General features: G+C 42.0%; 1 protein-coding gene across 1 annotated transcript in view; it reads left to right on the forward strand.

The window, feature by feature from the left end:
• LOC144803766 (uncharacterized) overlaps positions 1-25,316 on the forward strand; it is a 451,660-nt gene that overhangs the window by 190,843 nt on the left and 235,501 nt on the right. Inside the window, exons 3-4 of the mRNA XM_078671876.1 lie at positions 15,692-15,739; positions 17,928-17,990. Of these exons, the coding sequence (XP_078528002.1) occupies positions 15,692-15,739; positions 17,928-17,990 (111 nt within the window). The remainder of the gene's footprint in view (positions 1-15,691; positions 15,740-17,927; positions 17,991-25,316) is intronic.

Raw genomic sequence — 25,316 nt, forward strand, 5'->3', positions numbered from 1 at the left:
CATCCTTGACTCCAGACTCAGGCCACATCAAGTACCATCATTATTTATTTTACAACTCTTGGAATTGTGCCTAACAAATTTTTTTTTTACATTTGATCAGCAATTTTATCAACAAGTAAAGGGCACATCCATGGGCGCTATTTTTGCCCCAAACTTGGCCATACTGTTCATGGACTACATTGAGACCCATACCATACTTGACACCATCAATCCATGTTTCTCTGCCATCTCCATCTGGAGACGATATATTGACGACATTTTCCTCATTTGGAATGAGGATCATGGGACACTGAAACAATTTATCCATTGGCTCAATAACAACTGTTCCGGTCTGACCTTTACTAGCACAGTAGACAGTTCTGCCATTTCCTTCCTTGACCTTGCAATTTATCACTCTGAAGGTGGTCTCCATACCAAACTATACCGTAAACCCACGGAACGCAATACCCTGTTGAGCTACACCAGTAACCACCGAGGAGCTCTGAGAGACTCCTTACCTTATTCCCAATTCCTGAGAATTAGGAGGAATTGCTATGCCAAGGAGCACTACTTCCAGGAGGCCTCTGTCCTATCTACCAAACTCAAAGACAGATGATACCCCAATAAAATAGTACGGAGGGCCACCAAAAGGGCCTGGTATTGTCCTAGAGAGGTGCTCCTCTTTCCCAACAAAAAGACACTACCACTAAAATTGCCTGTGTCACAACCTTTTCACCTGCGTCTAACGCCTTAAGGAAATCCATTCTAAAACATTGGCCACTGCTAAATGCTGGTACCCTAAAGATTGACCGTCCAGTTTTTGCCTTCAAAAAAAGCTCCAACCTCAAAGACCATTTAGTGAGGGCAGCTCTTCCCAGCCCCCCACAACGTCTAACTCTAGACTCACATTGGACCCCGACACCGCTTGTAGGACATGTGAAATGTGGTACGTGCAATGTGTGTGATTACACTAAGGAAAGCAAATCCTTCATTTTTAACAATGTACGAATCAAATGTCAATCTTTCACTAATTGCACACTAGTGGTGTTTTTTACTTGATTCAATGCCCATGCCCTTGTATATACATTGGTCAGACCAAACAGAAAATCAAGACATGGATTGGACAACATCGCAGCAGGATACGCTGTAAAACCCCGAATGCCCCCTTGGTGGATCATTATATGAAAGAAGGCCATTCTGAAAATGACATTAAATGGACGGTCCTCAAAACCTTGAAATTACCACCACGTGGAGGTGACATGTCTCTTTTACTTAATAAAGAGGAACTCAAAATGATCATTCTTATGAACAGCATTAGGAAAGGTCTCAACCGAACGGAAAACTGGACTTCCCTTCTGTAAAGTTTCGAATGTCATGTTCTAATTCTGTATTTTCCTCGATTGTTCGCCGTAGATATGTATTTTTCTCCTAAATGTCACCTTAAATGCACAGTTTCACTTATTTGACTGCACTGGTTTTAATTAATTTTTATTAAGCAATATTATGCTCGTTCCTAATGCACTTATGCCACCTTGAATCCCTTCAGCTCTTTAATTTGAGCCCTTCTCCCCCTCTAGCAAGTCTTTGCTAGTTCCTTATCCATCATGGTCACTACAACCTTCCAATGATTAGCTGAATCGGGCGCTCCTGTATTAGCAGCTGCCCTTGCGCCACATTGAATTGCCCAACTGATCAATTCATAATTAACCGCCTAGAGTAGTCGTCCGTACCCCAGCAATCAGAGAGTAATGGATTACTCCCCAATTCCAATGCCACAACGCTTCCCCATTCAATATGGCCGCCAAAGGTGTAATTGACGCCGACGTGAACTCAAACGCCACAACCAACAAGGCGTCCCCCGGTTCAGACGCTATATAGCTTCAACACGAGCACCAGCCAGGTTCCTGCATCGCGCCACCGAGCCGAGTAGGACGGTTTAAGATGTCCCATTCCGGACACCGGGAAAGCAATCGGTTGTCTATCCGATCCCCTCTTTAGCTTAATTCTGTTGGAACCCGCCAACCTCCCGTATTCCCCTACAGGTTCTCGCATCCCAGCCCCTGCACTTCAGCACTGACACCCGCGCCTCCTAATCGGCCTGCAATTTAATTGAAAATCGCCGGTATGTATTGTTGGTGTCTACATCTCTATACCTTATTCCCAATTTCCGAGGTTTACCCGAGTTTTTTAACCCGCAGGCAATCTCCCCGCTTATTCCTCTTCATCCAGCTGCTTCCTACACGGGCTGCTGACTCACGGCCTTGTCTGATTCGCTGCAACCAGGTAAAATTAGCCGCTTATCACTAAGGTAGATTACCTGGGGCCAGCCCCTAACGGTTGTCTTAATACATCCATCATTTCCACAGCCTCCTGGAAATGGTCATGCCTTGAAACCTTCCTTGGACTTCCCCGGTTGCCACTTACTCCCTAACCCTGGGATAAGTTCACTGCCTTAAAGTAACAATTAGTGTAACTTCAGTCATTAATGCCCCTTTCCCTTAGTACAGTTACAGATATTCTTGTCCTCACTTAGGTTCCGGTTCAACTCGGACGGTTCTGATTGCATTACCTAATCTCCGACCACCATCCCCCATGGGTAAGCCAGGACCGCCTCCACCCGCATCCCAGCCTTACTCCCATGTCCCTCTGTGATCAGAATTGCACTCCCAGCATTGTTCACAATTCACAGGTCGCACCTAGATTGAGTGACACGAGAGCACTTCACTCACGTTTGAAAGGTCTTAACGCTAAGTACGGCATGGTCTATAAGAAATTAACTATCTTGCAGGCCATAGGGCTAAATCTGTCCCTTGTTCTTTTGCCTCCCGTCTCCACAGGTATTGTGTGTTCTGGCAATTAATTCTAGTCCTGATGATGATCCCTTATTAATTGTAGGATCGAAACGCCGTCGACAGTTGATGTAGTGACACTCTAATTATTATGTGAATAACCCATTGTGTATACTACATGAGGTCAGCTAGATGACCACCAATCTAGTACTAGCGCCTCACCCCTTTAATTGCCTGTAATTTTCTGTAACCCTTGTTTTATTATATGGGTTATATGTATTGGATACAGGATTGTATCCCACTGTATTAATGTCTTGTTTATTTTTGGTTATACATTTACATTGATTAAATTAGTGTCCGGCTAGACACCTTCCTTATAGTACAGATTCCTGTCTATAATTTGCATCCCCTTGCTTGAATTCTATAAATTAAGGACCAATGTTGCTTTAATAGATTCTTTTAATATTAGCTGCTCTCAAGGCCTTACTCCCTAGCTGACATATGTCTTGCCACTCTAGACTAGATAAGGTACATTGAGTTTCCCCAGTTACCCTTTCTAAATGCCTCTCAACCAATAAAGGTCGACCACGATTGCACAGTAGGTGATACCAATTCCCCATCTCTCTTATCTTCGCTCCAAAAGGGGCAGTCACCAACTTCGCTGGCGCACTAAGCAAGAAGTTATGTCTATTTAGAAAATATCTGATCTCTAAATATTTTAAAAAAACTGGCTACCTCCTGTCCCGACTCCTAATCTGCAACTCTTGCCAGGGGATTACTCCATTCTGAATTGAGGAATGCCCTATCTCTTCTAGCCCACAGTCCTTCCAGTTTCTAAGGAGGCTGGATTGAAATATTTATTTTATTTATTTTATTTGTTTACATTTGTAATGCGCACAGCTACCCAACAAAGGGTTTCCCGGCGCGGCAGATCCCAATAGCAATGCGGTTACAGAAAACTAGATGTTAAAGAGCCATGTTTTTAGGGCTTTTCTGAATTTGATGTAATTCGACTCAGACCGCAATGTATGTGGCATTGAGTTCCAGTGAGAAGGTCCTAGGAATGAGAAGGACTTGCCACCCATGCGTGACAGCCTGGTCCTTGGAATTTCAAAATGATTTGCCGTGGAAGACCGAAGAGATCTGGAAGGACGATAGGGGCGCACCAGGTTTTGCAGATATTTAGGAGCGGTGTTGGTGGAGATCCTGTGCATAAAACATAGAGATTTGAATTTAACTCGGTTTTCAATTTTTAGCCAGTGTAACTTCCTGATGTATTTAGTAGTTGGAGTAGAGATGGGAATTTTACAGAGTAGTCTGGCTGCTGCATTTTGCACTGATTGCAACCTGCGGACAGTAGCTTTATTCGCCCCCAGGTACAAAACGTTGCCATAATCTAGCCTAGATGTTATTAGGGCATTGACAACTGTTTTCTTGGTGTTTTCAGGCAGCATCCAACAGATCTTTTTTAGCCATTTTAATATGGCAAAGCAGGTGGCTGAAGTCTTTACCGCTTGCTGATGTAAACTGAGTGAGTCGTCAATAATGACGCCCAGGTTGCGAGCATGAGTAACCGGGGTAGGGGGGGTGCCCATTTCAGTTGGCCAATGTTGGGGTCCCCAAAGTTCTTTATTTTTGCCCAACACGATTAACTCGTTTTTTTCGCCGTTAAGTTTTAGGAAGTTTTTTTGCATCCAGTCGGCGATTTTACAGAGTCCGAGTTGTAGGGTGGAGGAATTGTCAGAATCTGCAGCTGATAAAGAAAAAAGCAGCTGGGAATCATCAGCGTAAGAAAACATTAAAAGCCCTATTTCCTCCACTATTTTGGCCAGGGGGCTCATATACACGTTGAAAAGCAACGGGCTAAGGATAGAGCCCTGTGGAACTCCGTGTTTGAATGTCATGGTATCGGAGCAGGCAGTTTGTGAGAAGACCTGGAACGTGTGGTTTTCCAATAATGATCTAATCCAGTTGAGAGCTGCCCCACGGATGCCCAGGGAGTGGAGTGTTTGGGCGAGGACCGCATGCGACACGGTGTCGAATGCCGCGCTGAGGTCGAGCAGCACAAGTGCCACTGTTTCGCCCTTGTCCACCATGCGGCGGATATTTTCGGTTACCCCCAGCAAGGTAGTTTCTGTGGAAAAGCCTGCACGAAATCCCGACTGGTGGGTTGGTAATAGGTCATGAGTGGTGATGAAATCAGTGAGGCAACGATGTACATGTTTCTCCAATATTTTTGCAAAGGTGGGCAGCAAGGATATTGGGCGGAAGTTAGCTGGCAAATTGGGGTCTGCGCCAGCTTTCTTCAGGAGCGGATGAATCATTGCATGCTTCCATTCACTGGGAGGTAGAGGTTTTTGCATTCACCTACATTTAGATAAGAAAACCTGGCAGAGCCAGCATTTTTAAAAAAGGATTGAAGTCTAGTAGAATAATCCTTCAAAGCCTTATATTTCGTCCTCTTGGGGAGTTTAGAAGTTTTTAAAAATATCAGGATCTGAGAACCGGCTTCCTGCACTATTTTACCACCCCCCAATGTCTTTTAAACCATTTGAAACTAGTAATCAAGCTGTTATTAAATCTAAAAAGGCAGCTTCATGGTATGTACGGACATGTGGTAAAGCCAATCCTCCCTGATCGATGAATAATTGTAGCGATGAGAGCTTAACCCGTGGTGTCTTCTTCCCCCAGACAAACTGTCTAAACATTGTTTCCAGTTCCTTAAAGTAGCTGATTTTGATTTTAATAGGTATATTTATGAAAAGGAAAATGTGGAAAGGAAGTATGAACATCTTAATAAGGGATACTCGGCCTATCAAAGTAAGTTAAAGGTAGTAGCAATCAATTGTGCAGCAGTTTTTTAATTTTACCCTGCATAGCTACATAATTCAGCTTATATAGCTGTTGATATTGATCAGACACATAAATCCCCAGATAGCGTATTCGGTCGGGCTTAGCGGCTTGGTGCTTAAGATTGACTGGAAGAAAATTTGTCTCAGAATTTAAACAGAGAATTTGTGTTTTGTTTTGATTTATTTTACAGCACCATAATAATTCAAATGTACTGAATTCTGTTAAAGTTAGTTCCTAAATTTTGGCTATCAGGACTAAGATATAAGATAATATCGTCTGCAAATAATTTTAGTTTGGATATACCCAAAATTGGAGCATTAAGTGCAGCATTTTCTTGAACTTGGATGACTAGGGGTTCAAAAATGACTGTGAATAATAAAGGGGAAAGTGGACACACTTCTCTCGCCCCCCAGTTTATTTTTACTGTGCCCATACGATTTGTGTTAATTACCACCTCTGCCTGAGCCTCCTGATAAATGTTCCGGAGCATTTTAATAACCTGAGGAGGAATTCCGAACCTGTCAAGAGCAAAAAAAAGGGTATTCCAATTTACCAGGTCGAACGCCTTTTCTGCGTCGGCCATGATAATGCAAGCCGGAGTAAAGTTATTATTCAATAATCAAGAGCTTGTATTAAAAATTCAGTATTTGAGGACTTCGATCTCCGGGCAATGAACCCAGACTGATCCTTATAGATTTCTTCCTGTGCTACTGGTGTAAAAGGCTGCGTGCAAGTCTTCATTAAGATCTTGTAATCAGTATTGAGGAAGCTAATAGGTCTATAGGAATTGACATCCTTTGGGTTCTTGCCCTTTTTCAAGAAGCTAACAACAATCACCTCTTTAAAAGGCAAATGCATCGCACCACCAATTTTAATATAATTGAGTAACTTAGTCAATGGCGGGGACAACTCCTTTTCAAATACCTCATTAAATTCTATGGGTAGCCCATCTTCTCCACAGGCTTTAGCTCCAGCAGTTGAATTCAGGGCTGCCAGAACTTCAGAACTTGATATATCTAGTTTTAACTGCTCCACAAGGGAATTAGACAGTCTCGGGAGATGTACGCCATCAAAATATTTCTCTATGGCATCTTGCCCAAATGGCTATTCCGTTGTGTACAGCTCCTGGTAATGCTCCATAAAAGCCAGAGCAATCTGATCAACCACCTCTGAAATTAAGGCCGCTTCCTTTCTGGTTTTAGTGGCCCCGGATACCAATTTGCCCATCATTTGGCTTTCTTCATAAACCTGTTGTTGGAAAGTTCGGTAGCTGCTAATTTCTTCTAATAAAAAGAATTCCCTCAGCGCATTTTTAGCATTTTCCAACTGATTTAGTTGAGACGTGTTTCTCAGGTTCTGAGCACTTTCAACTGCCTGCTGGGGATCTGCTGTTTTAACTTGTCGTACTTTTGACTGAGTGGCCGAATATGAGATAATTTGTCCGCGCACAGCAGCTTTGAGTCCCCCCATACTGAGAATGGTTCTGCCATCCCCTCGTTGATCCTGAAATATTCAAGAATCCATTCTCTTAAACCTTCAATCCATTGCTGATCTTGAAGAAGAAGACGACCCATGTGCCCCCTGGAACTCTCCCTCCTCTCTTCTTCGATTTCTAGGTCAAACTTAATATAAGAGTGGTCAGAGAAGGAATTAGCCCCGATTTCTGCCTTTAGGATATTTAGCAACCTAGATGCTAACCCCTTCTGCGCTGATGACGGAACCGCTCCATCATCAGCCGCGGTAGCGCAGTGCTGATGACGGGGCGGTTCCGTCATGGCCCGCTCGACGCGCCTGCGCGGTGCTGATTTCGCACCTAAGCGGCGCGTTCTATTGAGCGGGCGGGGCCATGAAGGAACCGCTCCGTCATAAGCACAGCTCAACCGAGGCTGGTGATGGAGCGGTTCCGTCACCAGCATGGGCGCGCCGCACGGCCCCCCAGGCCCCTTAGCGCTGCTGCGGAATAGCCGTCGCAGCAAAGGTGTTAAAAAAAAATCTATACGGGATGCCATCTGACATTGACGAGAATGACATGTGTAGCTGCTTGTGGCCGGATTGGCATTACGCCATGGATCCATCAGCTGATAGTCATTCATTATAACCTCAATAACTTTTTGGTGTTTGGTTTCAGTTGTTTTTTGTTTTTATTTGAGGTATCTTTTTTTAAGTCCTGGATATAACTAAAATCCCCCACAAAAAGGATCTGACAGGAGGCTCCCCTAAGCAACTCGTTGATCTTTGCCAACACGGAAGCATCATCCATAATCGGACCATAGTAGTTGACAAAGTTCATAATAATTTAATTTCACCACTACCCATAACCATCTTCCCTGGGGATCTTTTCGGACTTTCACTAATTCCCAAGACATGTTTCTGGAAAAGTATATGGCTATGCCTCTCATTGCTAACCTATCCGATATCGGTAATCTCAAAGACTATACTATATACTCTCTACCTCACTGTGTTTTATTGCCTAGGATCCCGGTTACATGACAACACTTTTCACTCCTTAATGCTATTTACACATGTTATTTGCACTGTTATACTATATAACCATACCTCACCCACCTCCTACTACTAACTGGATAGGCGGAAGAACTCGTACTTATAATCTCCCTTACTGCTTATCCTATCGTCTTATACTTCATATATATCTGTTGTTACAATTGCCTCCATAATGTCTGTAAATTATCTTACATGTGAAGCGCTCTGATACCCACGGGTCTTGTCCGCGCTATACAAAACTATATAAATAAAAATAAATAAATAAATATGTGACATAAAAAAGGTGTCCGAAAATGCTCACCTCAGAAAGAGCTTAGGTGAGTTTGACTTATGTTGTGTTTCTTGGAGAAAAAGAACTTGGGGAGTAAAGGAGGCCAGCGATCTTATAAGCCCACCGTATTTCTGTTTGTTAAGCATACCAATCATGCTTACTGATAATATACTACATTTACTAGCCATTTCTATTGATTAAATAGGCATAATAATCAATCAAATGCAAAATCATGTTTTCCTTCGCCACTGCTCTTTTCCCTGCTATATAACCCCCTGTCACATCCTCCCCCACCAGAAATGTGGAAACCCCCACCAACCACATCTCACCCTCCCGTGATGCACAATGGGGTGCCTTGTTATCGCACCCTAGGTGACTCTCGCTCCTCCCCCCGACCCTGGAGATCTTAAACATTTAATTAACACAAAAATCATTTTACCGATGAAATCTCTTTCAGCAAGCTCTGGGCTTCTTCTATTGAAGAGAACATATGAAATGTCCTTTTAATAAGGAAACAGATCTTTGATTGCTGGGCTAATGAAGCCTGTGCCCCTTGTGCTTTAAAAAGATACAGGAGTTTAGCAAACTCTTACCGCCTATGTGCAGCTACCACAGACATATCTGAGCAGATCGGGATTTGGAGACGTTGTTTACAAATAATTGTTTCTGCAGTATTGCCTTATTTAGGATCCTCTCTTCGATCAGATTATCAGCAATGATCACAAGAGTTGCAGTTGGGATTGATGATCTGGGTGGGGATATGACGGAACTCGGTGCACCTTGGTATTTGTGAGGTCACCAGAAAACTCCGGCAGGACCTTCTGCTTGATAAATGACTTGAACCATTGGACAGTTCAAGAGCCCTCGCTCCCCTCTGGTAATAGAGCCCTCGCTCCTCTCTGGTACTCCAATAAGACATACATTCGAACGTCGAGAATGATTTTCGAGTTCCTCAAGTTTATTCTCCAACACAGCTTTATCTTTTACAGCTTCCTTTCCTTTCAGGATCATTGTGTTCATTTGGTCCTACAGAATGGAAATCCTTGACTCTTGAATTCTGGCCGGAAAACAGGCCACAGTTTCTTCAGTTTTTTCTAGACGTAGATGGAGGGAGGCTATCTCACTTTCTTGAGACTTCTCCATTTCTCTGATTTCGTCCAAGATCATATTCAGCATGACTTTTATGTCCAATGTAATGAACCGTAGCTTCTTCTGTTGATAACTGGGAGTCGTTCTGTTGTAACTTTCCATCTTCCTTCTTAGTCCCGGTTAACTGATCTGAGACATGCAAAACAGGCTGACAGTCCATCTGAATTCAATGTATACTTGTAATCATTATTTATACAACTTAAGGAGCCTTCAAACTATTTGGCTCGGTGGTCTCAATCCGCTCAGTAGTTTCTCATTTGAGAAACTACTGAGCGGATTGAGACCACCGAGCCAAATAGTTTGAAGGCTCATTAAGTTGTATAAATAATGATTACAAGTATGCATTAAATAGAGCCTTGATTGTTAGGTTTGGACAACTGTTTTTGATACTATACGTAACCCGGGTTCAAGACCATATTGGGTCACCCCATTTTTCATAATGACAGTACATCTGAGACTGTAACTAAGGCGGTGCCTGAACATCGGACGACTGTGCTGTTGGATCCTCCAGAGATGACATAGCCATTGCCAAAGCCAATGCCGAAGCCTGAGTTGGTGATTCAGATAAAACAGACTGGTTTTCCAGAGATTGATCGGGCTTTTGAGGTTGTATAGTAGTTGCAGAGGAAGCTGGCGCTAATACCAATGCCTGAATCTTCCAGTCCCCCCTCTGTCCATTGTATCAGGTCTGCTGTAGGTTTGGCCGGATCTGAGGCTGACAAGGCTTTTTTAGAGAATAGCAGAAAGTATTTAGGGTTTCTCATCGCATCTATATTTGCACTTACAGTAGGCTCAGCAAATGGTTCCTTTCCTATGCTGAGTGGACCCTCTGTTGACCTCTGTGTGACGGTGTCTACCCCCTCTTGAACAAGTTCATATAGTTCTTCTTCGAAGCTCTCACGACTTGAATTTAGACCAAATTGGTTCATAGTGTTCTCAACCCTTGCCACCAAAGAAGATGCTTTTGCCTGGGCTATTCGCGTTTTGGCCTTGAACCTTGTTGCAGAATCCAACTTATGAAATGGCATTAGCCTCTTTAGGATGTTTACCCATCTTCCCTCTTTGGATTCTAGGCCCCACTCGCCAGACAGTTAAAGCCTCAATTATTAGTCAACAGTCCAATTTTGAGGGTATGGAGCGGTACCTTCTGACACCATCAGACACCTGCAGTAGGAGTTAACAAAAATTCCAATTTCCCATGACACACCCTCTGGCAGCTCAGGCATCTAGCGCAAGTGTCCTGCAGCAGGCTCACCTCAATAATCTTGACTACACTTGGCTGCTCTTCTGTTAACACTCCCTTGTTCATGCATCATGGTCGTCATGATCAGTTGAGTGGGAGCTTAATTTAATCCTCCAAGAGTCTTCAGTATTCAATGATCGACAGCTAGAGATATTCCATAGTCCAATAGATGATCCACCAGTGACCGCTGTGTGCTTTCGTCAAGGCTGCGCCACTGGTTCTTGCGTTTCCTTTTGCTGGCACGCAGCTGAGAGCAGCCGCAGCCGTAGCAGCTGTGGAATGTGGCTAGCCGCTCGTATGCTAATCCCTCGCTGACTCCGGTCACCAGATTGCCACAACATCAGAAAGAAAAAAACAGGCAGCCTTCAGCCTTCTTGGACCCTATTTCTAGCTGGGACCTTAGGTGTAGGACGCCAAGTTACCAGGATCTGCACCCTCCATTGTATGGGGAGTAGCAGCAGTTACCAGCGATTACGGAAAGGTGGGGCCCTCCACAACCATTCCCGAGCACACAGTTTTAGTGGATTCAGAAAAGCATATACTACTATAGCTATAATATTTAATGAAGGAGTTACTGTTATGTCTGGACACTACACTATCTATTTAAAAAGTAAAAAAATGGATAGGTAGAATATAATGACAGCAGCCTCACATTCAAGCAAAGCCTGCAATATAAGCTACCAAATTCTTATCTTTTGTTCCTTGAGCCTCAGTTCTAAGGAGGATTACAAAGTCTGAAATAGTATAGTTGTAGTAGCTGTGTTATGAGTAGTAATTACACCATACTGCCTACCAGAGGTGATGTCTTTATAAGGCTTTTGAGATGCTGGGGTGCAGATTTATGGTACAACGATGCAAAGCAGATGGGAGTACATTGGAAACAGACATTGCAAACTATAATACAGGAAAAAGAAATCTGGAAAACAAATAAAACTAAAGCAACCACCTTTCAAGAAAGATTTAGTATTACAACTGGTTTCTACAATCTGTATTTAAAAACTAACAATGGATACACACAATATTATTAGAACAACAACATAATCACACAAACATTGCATCTTAACCTACCAAGTTCCAAGGAGGATTGTTATTGGAAAAGTGAAATAGTGTAGTTGTTGTTCATTATCATATTATCAGTATTTATGACATCATACAGCCTACCAGAGTTGATATCTTTATAAAATTCTCCATGTCCTAGTGTCTTTTATTCAGAGTAGTAGCACTCCTAATAAAGAAAAGTCATTTTTAGTATATATTTCTTTAGATTAGCTGGTTAAATATTGGTAAAACTATTGCTTAAATAAGTGTAGTGAGTGCAATGCATAGTATTGCTTATTAACAGTGACATACTATGTAGTTCTGTTATTTTTCTAGAATATAAATGATTGTTTTTTCTTCACTGTTCAAGGATGTTTCTTTATACATTACTTCATTTATGGTGTATAAGTATAAAACCTAAGAACAGTAAAAAAAGTAAAAAGAAAAGCTTAAATAGAATGTAAGAATACAATAGAGCATAATATGCATTGCAGAAATTTAAACTGTATTGTATAATTTTATATAACCTAATAGTACCTTATATGTGAATTTTTATATTTTTATACAGGTCAATGGCACTACTTAGATCTTTCTGTATTGTTCAACAAAGTTACATTCTCAAGGCATCTACTAACACACCTAGGCACACACAACAATACAGGCACTGACCCATTCAGGAATACACCGATACAACCACTGACACACCTAGACACATACCTATAGAGGCACTGAGACACCCAGGCACACAATGATACAGCCACTATCACACCAATACACACACCCATCCAGACACTGACATACCCAGCCGAACACTAATGCAGTGACTAGCACATCCATGCGCACACCGATGCAGATACTTAACCATCTAGCCATACACTATTGCAGCCACAGACATCCCCATAAACACTGATGCATTCACTGACACACCCAGGCACACACTGACACAGTCACTGACACACCCAGCCAAACACTAATACAGCTACAATCGCCAAGGCATACATCAATGCAGATACTGACACACCCTGCCAAATACTAATGCAGTCGCTGACACACCCATGCATACAATGATTCAGACATTGATCCGCCCAGCTAAACACTAATGCTGTCACAGACACACCCAGGCACACATTGATACAGACACTAACACACCCAGAAATATACCAATGTAGACACTCCCACACCCAGCCAAATTCTAATGCAGCCACTGACATACACAGGCATACACTGGTACAGACATTAACACTTCTAAACAACCACAAATGTAGCGACTAACACACCTAAGCACACTGACCATTCACTGAGATACCCAAGCACATACCAATGCAGGCACTCAGACATCCAGTGAAAAAAGAATGCAGCCAATAACACACTCAGGCACACACTGATGCATTACACTTAGACATCCAAGTACATACCTATGCAGACACTCATACAGCCTGCCAATCACTAATACAGCCACTGACACACCCAGGCACACACTGATAAAGAAACTAACACACCCAGCCAAGCCATAATACATCAAATAACACACCCAGGCACACGCCGCGGTATACACTGAGACACCCTGGCATACACTTATGCATACATTGAAACACATAGATATACTCTCATGCATACAGTAAGACACCCACTCAAACACTAATGTAGCCACTAATACACCATAGTACACACTGATACAGACACTAACACTTCTAAACAACCACTAATGCAACTAATAACACATATAAGCATACACTGACACATTCACTGAGACATCCATTAACATTCCAATGCAAACACTAACACAACCACTTAAATACTATCGCATACAATAACAGACACATGCACACACACTGTTGTATACACTAAGACACCCAGGCACATACCAATGCAGACAATCACACAACCAGCCAAACATGAATACAGCTCTGACACACCCAGGCACACATTGATGCATACAGTGACACATCCAGGCATGTACCAATGCAGATAATGACCAATCCAAACACAAATGCAGCCACTGGCACACCCAGATACACACTGACACAGACACTAACATTTCTAAACAGCCATTAATGCAGCTACTAACATACCCAGGCATATACTCATGCATACACAGAGACATCCAGGCATGCACTCATGAATACACCCAGGCAAATACCAATGCATAAACTGACACATCCAGCCAAACACTAATGCATCCAATAACACACCCAGACACACACTGTTGTATTCACTGATACACCCAGGTATACACCAATGCATACACTGACACACACAGCCAAACACTAATTCAGCCATTAACCCACCTAGGTACACACTGATAAATACCCTGACATTCTCCATATGCCATTGGAGACACAATCACACCCATCCAACACTTATAGATACACTGATAGACCCAGGCATGTATTGATGCATACACTGATTCATCCAGCAATATAGCAATGAAAATACTCACACACCCAGTGAAACACCAATACAACCACAGACACACCTATGCAAACACTGATACAGACACTAACACTTCTAAACAATTAGTCTATCTTGTTTGTACCTGTTTTGTTATGGGTTATCTGTACCAAGTATGGTATCCTCAGGTTGGTTTATAAGAACCACTACTTCAACTTCTTGGTATTCCCCATCTGGAGTAGTTACTGTTTGCTTGGCCACCAGGTAGGCTTTAACATCCCTGTGAACACCATATACCCACATATCTACCTTGAAGGAATTGAGAGGGTTGAATCAACTCTCCTTTTACTACTGATTGTCCGCAGCCCAAATATAACAAGGCTACCCATGTTTGGTTGATCTGTACACTGTACAATGGGGCATTTCTTGAGTGAAGTAGATGGAGTAAGGTGTGCAGCTAACATCCATATGTTCTTCCCCTGGCTTTTTGTTCTTATAAAATGGGCCATGTGGCCCCAATCCCCATTCCCCCATCCCTCGAAGTATTGGGGTCCCATCTGAGAGGGAGTATGAGGCTTGGAGTCCAAAACACGATGTGCTCCACAGCACTTCAGTTAGGCTTTTTCTCACTCTGTGCTGGGCCCATATGATGGATGGTTTGTTTCCCTTTTCTGGTCCCACTGATAAAACCTGGGTTGAGCCTGAGAGAAGGCAGTGGCCATTTTAACAGCCTGTTCAATAGTGAGTCCTGAGTGCTTTCTTAACCATGTCTGAGTATGTATGGGGAGGGATTCCTGATATTGCTCTAGATAGATGGATCCATTATCTCCTCTTTGCTACTACTTTATGGCTGAGTCCATTTATCCGGGGCTGCTTTCAGTTTTATGACAATGGTCTTCGGAGTATCTACATGGGCCGATCTTTCTTTTCTAAACCTGATGAGGTAGGTTCCATTATCAATGTGGAATGTATCAAGTATAATTTTTTTTCATCGCTATCTTGGTATGCTACTTGACCCACTTGAGCCTCTCCTGTAAGCTAGGAAGAAGGACCACTTGTCCACAGAACAGGTATATGCTCTAGAGACGAATTCAAAATGTTACAGAATTGAGTCAGGGTATTCCCCGGCAACATATTTCTATAGCACTATTGTAGAACGCAGAGGTATAGATTCCCTGCCATGGTCAACCCTGATGTCAGTTGCAACTGATGTTCTGATACTTTAAGTGTGCTGACTGTGATCTGATGACGTCTCGAAAGATCTCCTGCCTTTCCATAGCTCATTCAAACTTCCTTTATACTTGGCCCAATGTTTGTATCATAGTTTCTATTATATATCATTCGCCAGTTGCCCTCAATGTCACTTAGAATGCGCTATATGACGCAAGATACGAGAGTTTTCTGTATTAGCGGATTATTTTTACAGTTATTAGAGCACTGCAGTTTTCTTAATTCTTCTCTTCTCTCCTTTTCTAGGAGAATTTTTGTCTCCAACGGCACCCCCAAAAGAAGAAACGGTCTCAGGTAAATATTTCCCAGGTACGGTTTCCAGATTAGGGATTAATGATAAAGTGCCCATGTCTTTCTGGGATTTAAAGGGGAAGCGGAATTGAGTGAAAGTTATCCTATTACTTCAAGCATTCCTCTCGCCTAATAACCACAATAAACTTTCTCCAATATTTTTTGAGGGAAGGAGAGATTAAACAGTGTCTGTAATAGGCTGGGTGGGAAAGTATGTGCACAAATTTATTTGGTAAGTGTCAAGTATGAGATAAGCCACTCTTTCTCAGATATGTTCTATCCATGGTAACATCCCTGAATTCAGGATGGTAGAGTCCTATGGTCAAAAATCCTCACCGAGTATACTGCTCACACAATATAATCCGGCTACCTAACTGAGAAAACCACTGTCCTCCTGGAATGCAGATGGGTGCAGCATCATAGCAGCGGCTCCTCTCCACTTCAGCAATCCTTTTCTCACAATTTGTGCTAGATTAATCAATTTGCTCAGAATGGCTCATTAGTCTGAAGAATATGCCCAGCCTGAGGATATATGGTGAGTGGCAAAAAGAAATGGGCCAGTGCTGTTTAAGGTGCACATGAGCGGCCAGTTTGTGTATATGGTAACTAAGTGAGGAGCTGCAGCACAGTAGGTATGCTCCACGGAGCAACCTTAGGAACATAATTGCCTTTATATATCCTAATATGGACGAGAAATGAAAATAACTGCAGTAGAGTGGCACTCAAGCAGCAGGCAGTGCCTTAAACCTGTAGGACAATGTAAAAACTTTCCACTGGAACTGAAGGTGTTAAATGGATGCTGGTGGGCATCAGACCCGCTGTACTGGATTTGCAGCTACGGTGAAAAATGTAGTGGAACGTATGGTCAAGTCAGGCACAGCGGCAATGCCCCCTTAGGTCAGAAGGCACTTTGGCCATAGTTTCGGAATTGTTTCCAGAATGAATGCATCAATGTGTGCCTGAGTGTGTTATTGGGTACAATAGTGATTAGCTGGGTGTGTTACTGTCTGTATCATTGTGTGCCTAGGTGTTGCAGTGGCTGCATTAGTATTTGGCTAAGTTTCTCAATACCTGCATTGGTATATGCCTGGGTATGTCAGGTATACATATGTGTATGCCTAGGTATGTCATTGGCTGGATTAGTTTATTGTTGGGTGTGTGAGTGACTGCATTGGTATGTGCTTGACTATCTCATTGAATGGTCAGTGTGTCAGTGGCTGCATTAGTGATTGGCTGGGAGTGTGAGTGCCTGTATAGGTATGCGCTCGAATGTCTTAGTGTAATGCATCAGTATGTGCCTGAGTGTGTTACTGAGTACATTAGTGATTAGCTGTGTGTGTTATTGTCTGTATCATTATGCACCTGGGTGTGCCAGTGGCTGCATTAGTGTTTGTCTGGGTCTGTCAGTATCTGCATTTGTATATGCCTGGGTGTGTTAGGTATACATTGAAATTTAACAACATTTTTCTAAGTTTAGCTTTTAGGGTTAGGCAGGTGGAGTACAGTTTGACACCAGTCAAGGGTTCTAGGACCTCGGGATCAGTCCTAGGGGAGTAAGGACTGACTTTTACAGGTGCATTGTGCGGGGTTCAGGGCAGTTCCAGTTGAAAATGGTCCTCTGTGCTCTAATAGGGAAGTGAGCTTCTTGCAGCTTTTGTGTACATGTAGCTTAACAGGTCAGCCAACTGACCCTTGGATCCACTTGTCATGGGTGCAAGTAGAAGCATGTCTAGCCATTCAGGTGTCCTCACTTGTCTCAGCCGCAGGTGCAGTCAGTCTTTATTCTATCTTCCAGGCCCAGTAGTATAATGAAAAATAATAGTAAGGAGTCATTGGCTGTCCTAATGTTTACAACGTTGCACTTTTTATAGTATATATATTAACTTGATTTAATTGTATATTATTTTATAGCTCGTGCTTTTGTGGCATACAGCTGAAATAAAGTTTTATTGATTGATTGATTATGAAAAAGGCACCCAGGGGTGTGACATTTATGCTGTCACTAGTTTGACAGTGGTAAGGAAAATGTTTCCAGGGTTGACCCCACTTACTTTAGCAGCATATCATGTGTGCCTGTACTTTGGCATGCGATATATGATGCAAGATATGGGAGTTTTCTGTTATATGGATGTATTTTTACAGTTACTAGAGCGCTGTAGTTTATTTCTTCTCTTTTCTCTTTTTCTTCCAGAAGGATTTTCTTCCCCACCATCACCCTTGATAAAAGAAAACCTCTTATCCAAATGTTTCACAGGTAGGGTTTCCAGCTTAAGGGTTAATGATATAGTGCCTTTGTCTTCACTGGGGTGTAAATGGGAAGGAGGATGGTGTCATTAGTCCTGTGAGGGGTAGTATCACCGGTGACACAAAGAAAAAATGGAACCAATCACCACACACACAAAAGGAATATAATACCAAAAGAACCGAAGTAAATTTAAAGGATCCAGTAGCACTCTTATCCATTAATTGAATGAGGGGAGAGTTATCTTATTACTGTAGGCATTTCTCTTGCCTAATAACTGTAAAAAATCCTCTCCATTATTATTTGAGACAAAAAGGGAAGGGGAGATTCAACCACATCTCTAATAGGCTGGGTAGGACAGTACATGCGAGAATGTATATGTTTGTATTTCTCAGGTATGATTAGCCCACCACCTTCTTGTGTATGTGCGATCCATGAGAGCGTACCTAACTTGAGTAAGGTAGGTTCTAACATTCCAAAACCCCACCGAGTATACCACCCACACAATATAAACCCTCCCACTCCAAAATCTCTTTATTTTAGGTCCCAGTCCTACCTCGACTCTGCCGCCACTTTCTTTGCGACCCGGAATTGTAACTGGTCACATATTTGAGAAAGCCAAACTCCTCCTGGGGCATAGCTGGGTGCAGTGTCCCGTTGTCGCTCCACTGTGGTTCAGCAATCTTCGCGTCATCGTCTTGGGTGTGGGTCTCTTTGGGCATCTCGACTCCTGATCACCCTTCTCTTGGCACAAGCGTAGTGTTTCCCTCATCTTCTTCACACCCCCCTTTTATTGTCAAGTCTAGCTTTGTGTCTGATGAAACCAGCTCCTCCTTCCTACTGGCTGGTTGCTCAATGATCAAATGGGTGTCCCACTACCGCTGACCTAGACTGCCTACCCTGGAAAAAATACCCTGCCAAATCAAAGGGAACTCTTGGTTCCTCAATATCGCGAGCGAGAACAACCAAGGCATTTCCCTAGGTAAAGCGTCACAGTCAGCCTCCTCAACTCTGTGACACCGGCAATGTCCTACTGCAAACAATCCCAGAGTGCCCACTTTACTTAAATACAACATGGCAGAACATTTCCTTCCCTGTGTAAAGCTCCTAAGGCCATGTTAGTGGGAGAAACGCCTCCCATGTGGTCACTCAATATCTATACTACAGCTCCTCTCCCAATCAGATTGGAGCTTGCCTGTCTAGCATGACAAAAGGGAGGCATGCCCAGGTGTACTTTACACCTGCCAATGGTAGGGTAGGCATAGACCCTAGACCAATTGCTTTTGTCTCAGCTCTGGGAGACAATTCACATCTAATCAAGGAACTATAAAGATCCTGGCTGACATTTGGAGGCTTAGGCTTTTAGAGGCTTTGAGCAGGTTATATGTGACTTTTTAAACGTACCTTTTGTAAAATATTTAGTAAAAATCTGTTAGAAATTGTGTTTCTGGTTTGGTGAGGTATGCAGCCTGTCCAAGTAGGAACCACAATCGTAGTCAGGGTAATTCATCAACATACCCTAAATAAACCTGTGCTCACCTCCAGAGCAGGCAGGCTGAACTTAGGCTTAACATAAGATGCAATGTATAAGGTTTTGGGCAACATGGTTGTAAATTGTAAATTGATACTTGTATAGCGCACTACTCACCCGCAAGTGTCTCAAGGCGCTTGTACGAATACCGCTGTGGAACCCATCCTGGCTTTCCTTGTGAGGCGTCCACTCCTGGGCAACCCCAAGGTGGAGGCCAGGCATCCTTAGCGTTGTGGGGGCCATTGTGGAGATTAAGCAAGCTATTGCCCAGAGTTGCAGAGTGGGACTACATGATTGCAATAGGCACCGAGGCGAAAATTATCAGGTCCGTGGAATTTTGAGCCCAAGACCCGTCGAGGCGGGGAATTGAACCCTGGTCCCGGGCTAGACCTCTGCATCAGGGTCTGCCGCTCTAACCATTGAGCCACACTTCTCCAAAACACCACATAAAATATACCTTATCTGGTTTGCAGAATAGAACAAAATATGATAAATAAAATAAGACTAACAACATTAATCTAATAAGTAGAACTTGAGTTCTGAATTTTAAAGGATAAACAGTAGAAAAGCACTTAGAAGCAAAAAGCGCCAACCAGCTCTGAGCTGTGCAATCATCACTAATGCGTCTGTTTTGCTGGAATTGCCCTTCAGGTCCATTCCAAGGGTCCAGGACTAGATTAGCTTTGCAGAACAGACTCACAGATGACAAAGTCCAGGGGCAAGTGCAGATGGGTTAGAAGTCCTTTATGTCCCTAAGACTTCAAATCAGGAGACAAGAAGACCAGCCCTTGAGGCACTCTGGGTTTAAGTTTCAGGTGATATGGGTCTAGTCCTTCTCACCCAGGCAAGGAGGGCCGCAGGAAGCAGGTCAGCATAGCAGAAAAGCAGTTCTTCCACTGATAGAAGCTTCTAGACTGTGGCTTTGAAGTGCACTGAATTCTCTACCTCCCCTGCTCTGGCCTAAGCTTGCTTGAGTGACAATACAGGTTCATTAGGCCTATTGTGAGGATACAGGGCATAGCCTGTTCAGGTGTAAATTGGGCTGTGCTAATCCCCACCCCCCAAATCAAGCTAGTTATTCACCCAGCAGGGTCCGTCAGGTCATACATAAGCTTCTTTTGTGTGTGGCTCTCAAGAGGGAATGCACACAAGCCCAGCGGTCATCCACGGAGGCATGTATTGGAGGCAGACTTTTTTTTTCCAACAGATCAGTGAAGCATGGACAAATCAAGACAAAGAGGCTACATTGAATCCAGATGTAGAAATAGCCTGTTAAAGTTTGTTGACTACATTTATTCTAAGGAGAGGTTAGCTGGGCCCATGAGTCATTGCAGGTGTGTTGAACAGTTTTCATCCTATTGCAAAGGTAGAGTGGTTACTCTGGGTATCACTGTGGAAATAATCACAGAGCATAACCACTCTGCTTCTGCTATGGATACTGAAGTTAGAGAAAACGTTCAGCAAATAAAAATACCAGCAGCCACCTTAAATCAACTCTTTGGCTTAGTTTTGAGGGATGTATCTGAAAATATACCCATGCACATTGCCAGTAATATGCCCCAAATACCTAATTTAAAGAGAAAGGCTCAGAGACAAAGACAAGCAAGTAATTGCAAAAGAATAACACCATAATCCTCTTCTGACATTATTACCCCCCTGAACATACTGTTTCTTTTACTATTGAACTTATTGTATGATAACAAGAACCCTCTCAAACTATTACTAATCTTTAGGACAGTCCTTAACTTAGCAACCCTGGAGACTACTGAAATTAGGTTGATGGATGGAACGTTTAAGTCAACTGCCCATCCATTCACCCAAATGTACACTATTCATGCCAACATTAACAATATTGCCATCCCATTAGTGTATACTTACTCCATGGGAAGCAATCCTCAACTTGACCTGCTTAGAGTGAGGTGCAAACACGAATTATACCACAGAAGGTTGGCACACTTCTTAATCAGCTCCGTAGGAGAAACTCACCCTACCAGGATTATTTCCTAGACATTTTGAAGAAAGAACAAAGCTTTAAGGAAATGAGAATGGCACAATCATTGTTTGGCAGTCTGAAAGACTATTGGTAAAAATCGACCAATTTCCATATATGGGAGCTGTAGACTACTTAGACAATATTTCATATATCAACTAATATCGTCTAAAATTACTATTTTTTTTAAAATAAACTTTTCTTTAAATGAAAGAATAGTTTTTGTTACTACCTGCAGTTGTCTTCTTTCTTCGACTTTTGGTGATATTTCTTAAACCCTGTCACTAAGGGTCCCAAGTATCCAACAATCCAATGAGGTGAATCTAAATCCAGATATAACCATTCACACTTTTCTTTTTTTAAATGTCCAATGTTCAATTTTTCAGCAATCCACAAAAAAAGTTATTCCAAAAAATCGAAATTCCCCAAAATCTTCAGTTGTAAATATGTAAAAATAAAGCATCCAGCTCCAAGACCCTTATCCAAAAGCAATCTATCCAAGAATCCTGAGTTTCTTTCTTAATAGGTGTGGTATTTTTCTTCTAAAATGGAAGAATGATAAAAAACTGACTTAAAAAAAGTTACAATGTTGCTTTTATTTCAAATAGGTTTAAAAAGTGTATTCATGATTTTTTCCCAAATTATTTCAATTTAAGTTGAAAAAAAACCAACCATCCTTATGCGCGCATATTAACACAATCTGCACAGGGATGTGAAAGTGGGTAAACAAAAATAATATACATTTTTTATTATACAAAATCTATCTAACTCGCCCCATCTCTCCTTACAATAAGTTAAACCACCAATATGTTTAAAACGTAAAGTAAAATGTTCTTAATTGGCTGCAGCTCCTCCTTGCATCCTATTTTGACCACAATGCTCCATCGACTATAAGAGACAAAGGGCCAGATGTAGGAGAGGAAATACCGGTCGGTAACGGCCGATTTCGGCCGTTACCGACCGGTATTTAGGATTCGGCATGTAGGGGCCAGCATTTTACAGAATCGGTAAATTTACCGTTTCGGTAAATTTACCGATTCTGTAAAATACCGAATTGGTAATTCTACCGATTTGGTAATTCCACATGTAGGGGACACTCCTGAGAGTGCCACAGGCCCTTAAGAGTCGGTATTTAACCACCCAATCCTATTGGGTGGTAAAATACCGAATTCAGGTGTGCATGCACATCTGTGCATGCACACCTGTGCCATGTGGCACACAGACATGCCCTTAGGGCATGTCTGTGTGCCACATGGCACACATGCCTGTATTTGGAGTGCTAGAGGGTGTCAAAGTACACCCCCTGCACCCTTGCAGGATTCGGTATTTACCGATTCGGTAAATACCGAATCGGTATTGGCCATTGATTCCTATGGGCTTCAAGGCCCATAGGAATCAATGGGCAATACCGATTCGGGTTTTACCGAATCGGTAAATACCGATTGTTACCGAATCGGTAATTCTAATTTAAGAATTACCTACATCTTCCACCTTCATATTTACCGATTCATAAATACCGAATCGGTAAAATTCGGTATTTATGAATCGGTAAATAGGAATTACCTACATCTGGCCCTATAACTATAAGAGAGACCGTTTACGCCAAATCTGAAAGTAAAAAAAAAAACAAAAAAGGACAATTTCTCCAATTAAAGTCAATGGAAAACCATGGGAAAATGTTTCAAAAAAGAAATATAATTATGTTATGTTCTACTATTTAAATTATGTTTAATATAGTTGTAAAATAAGTTGCTTTGTTTATTTGTAAGAAACAATCTGATTTATAAAAATCATTTGGATGCATATTTGTATTATTAAACTTAGTATGTTTTTTATAATTTACATAAAATATTAACATTGATGTTTATATTTGTTATACAATATTGTTAATTGTGTACTATTAGCTAATAATGTTTATTTAAAGTCAGTAATGTGTCTCCTACATTTAGTTTAATTATGCAATTTCAAATGTGTGAGAATATCAGTTCAAAATGAATACTCAGTTATCATGATTAATACCTGAGTATTAATGCACTTCTCACTCAATTCTCCATATCCCCTACAGCCCGTCTTTGAAGGTTTTGTAGTTATTCATTAAAAATATATATATATTGTATAAATATAATCCCTATAATTAAATAAATTAAACATGAACACTCAGGTATTACCATTTATACCAGACTATTAATTCACTTCTCTACCCAATACTTATATATCCCTTGCATCCCATTCCTAAAACTTTAATTTGCAGCTTTTAAATTATTTTGGTATTATACACCCTCTAAATTCGGGAATTTAAAATAAACACCCAGGTACTAAAATGAATACATGAGTATTAATACACTTCCCTACTAATTATCTCTATATCCCTTGAAGTGTATGGTGAACCTCTTCCACAACAAGATCTCTGTCATCTGCAAAAACTTCAAACCTCGACCCACTGACAGCATCGAACTTCTCACACCCACACCCACAAACACAAACCCGAACACCTTATCACCCACTGGGACTCTCTCACAACTCCAGCCACTATCTCCATAATTAACTACATATACTCTGGTGCACCCACGGACCCGTGCCCCCATGTCTTCAATCTTTAAAGGAAGACAATCGGCAATGAGCACAAAAAGGTTCTGAACACCTCCATCACCATGGACTACTTCACTGAGGACGAGAAAAAGGCTGAAGTGAGGCCCCTCCTGAAGAAACCATCCATCAACCCATCAGAACTGAAGAACTACCAGTCCATCAACCTGCTCTCCTTTCTAGCAAAGGTTTTTGAGAAATAAACTAACCAGCATCTCACCGAAAACCTGGAATTTACAACCTCCTGGACCACTTCCATTCTGGATTCCAAGGCAAACTTAGACTTGAGACAGCCCTGATCACAGCCACCAATGACATCAGGGCTCTCCTGGTCCATGGTGAAACAGCAGCCGTAATACTTCTGAACCTGTCTCCCACCTTTGACATCGTCTCCCATCACATTTTCAACAACAGACTCCACCACATCAGAATCCAGGAAGATGCTCTCAAATGGATCAACTATTACCTCTCCAGAGGAACCCACAGGATGAGTCTCCCACCGTTCAAGTCGAAAACCAAGAAGATCATCTGCAGCATCCCTAAGGATCATCCCTCAGTTTCACTATCTTCAACACGTACATGGCCCCTTGGCCAGTACTGTCAGATCACACAGACTCAACATGATCTCCTATGCTGACAAATTCAATACCCTGCTCCAATACCAAAACTGGGTTTGGGCTCTAATCAGTAAGGCCAAGCCTCAATTGAACAAAGAACATCAGAACTGCCAGTACTGATGCCTATTCACTCTAGTTTATTTCCGAGGGTACATATTGAAATTAAACAACATATACCATGGACCTCTTTTTCCATCTGAGTTAATCAAAAGTTTCATTTATTTAAATTATTTCATCACAAAAAATCAAAACATTCTCAAAACGCTTGCACATACCAACAATGTCACCCTCTAAGTTATTGATGTACTTTACTATCATTCTTTTATCACCCTTCCCACCATCTTCATACAATCCCATATATTTGCATTCAACCCTTTTGTCACTCACCACATCATTCAGCAATCACACTCACAGTATCCTTTCAAACCAAAAACAACAATTTTTTCAAAGTCTCAGGTTTGTTCAATACAAGCCATAGAAAACACATTACACAAAATATATACAATGAATCAACCAATTGAAATGATTCTCAATTCTAATGGCTTGAAAATGAAGGTCTACGCCTTTGAAACCCCCTCAAATCCCAGGATTCTCATCAGGACCTCAAAGCTGGA

This window comes from Lissotriton helveticus, chromosome 1_2 (genome assembly GCF_964261635.1).
Source record: "Lissotriton helveticus chromosome 1_2, aLisHel1.1, whole genome shotgun sequence".
Classification (NCBI taxonomy): domain Eukaryota; kingdom Metazoa; phylum Chordata; class Amphibia; order Caudata; family Salamandridae; genus Lissotriton; species Lissotriton helveticus.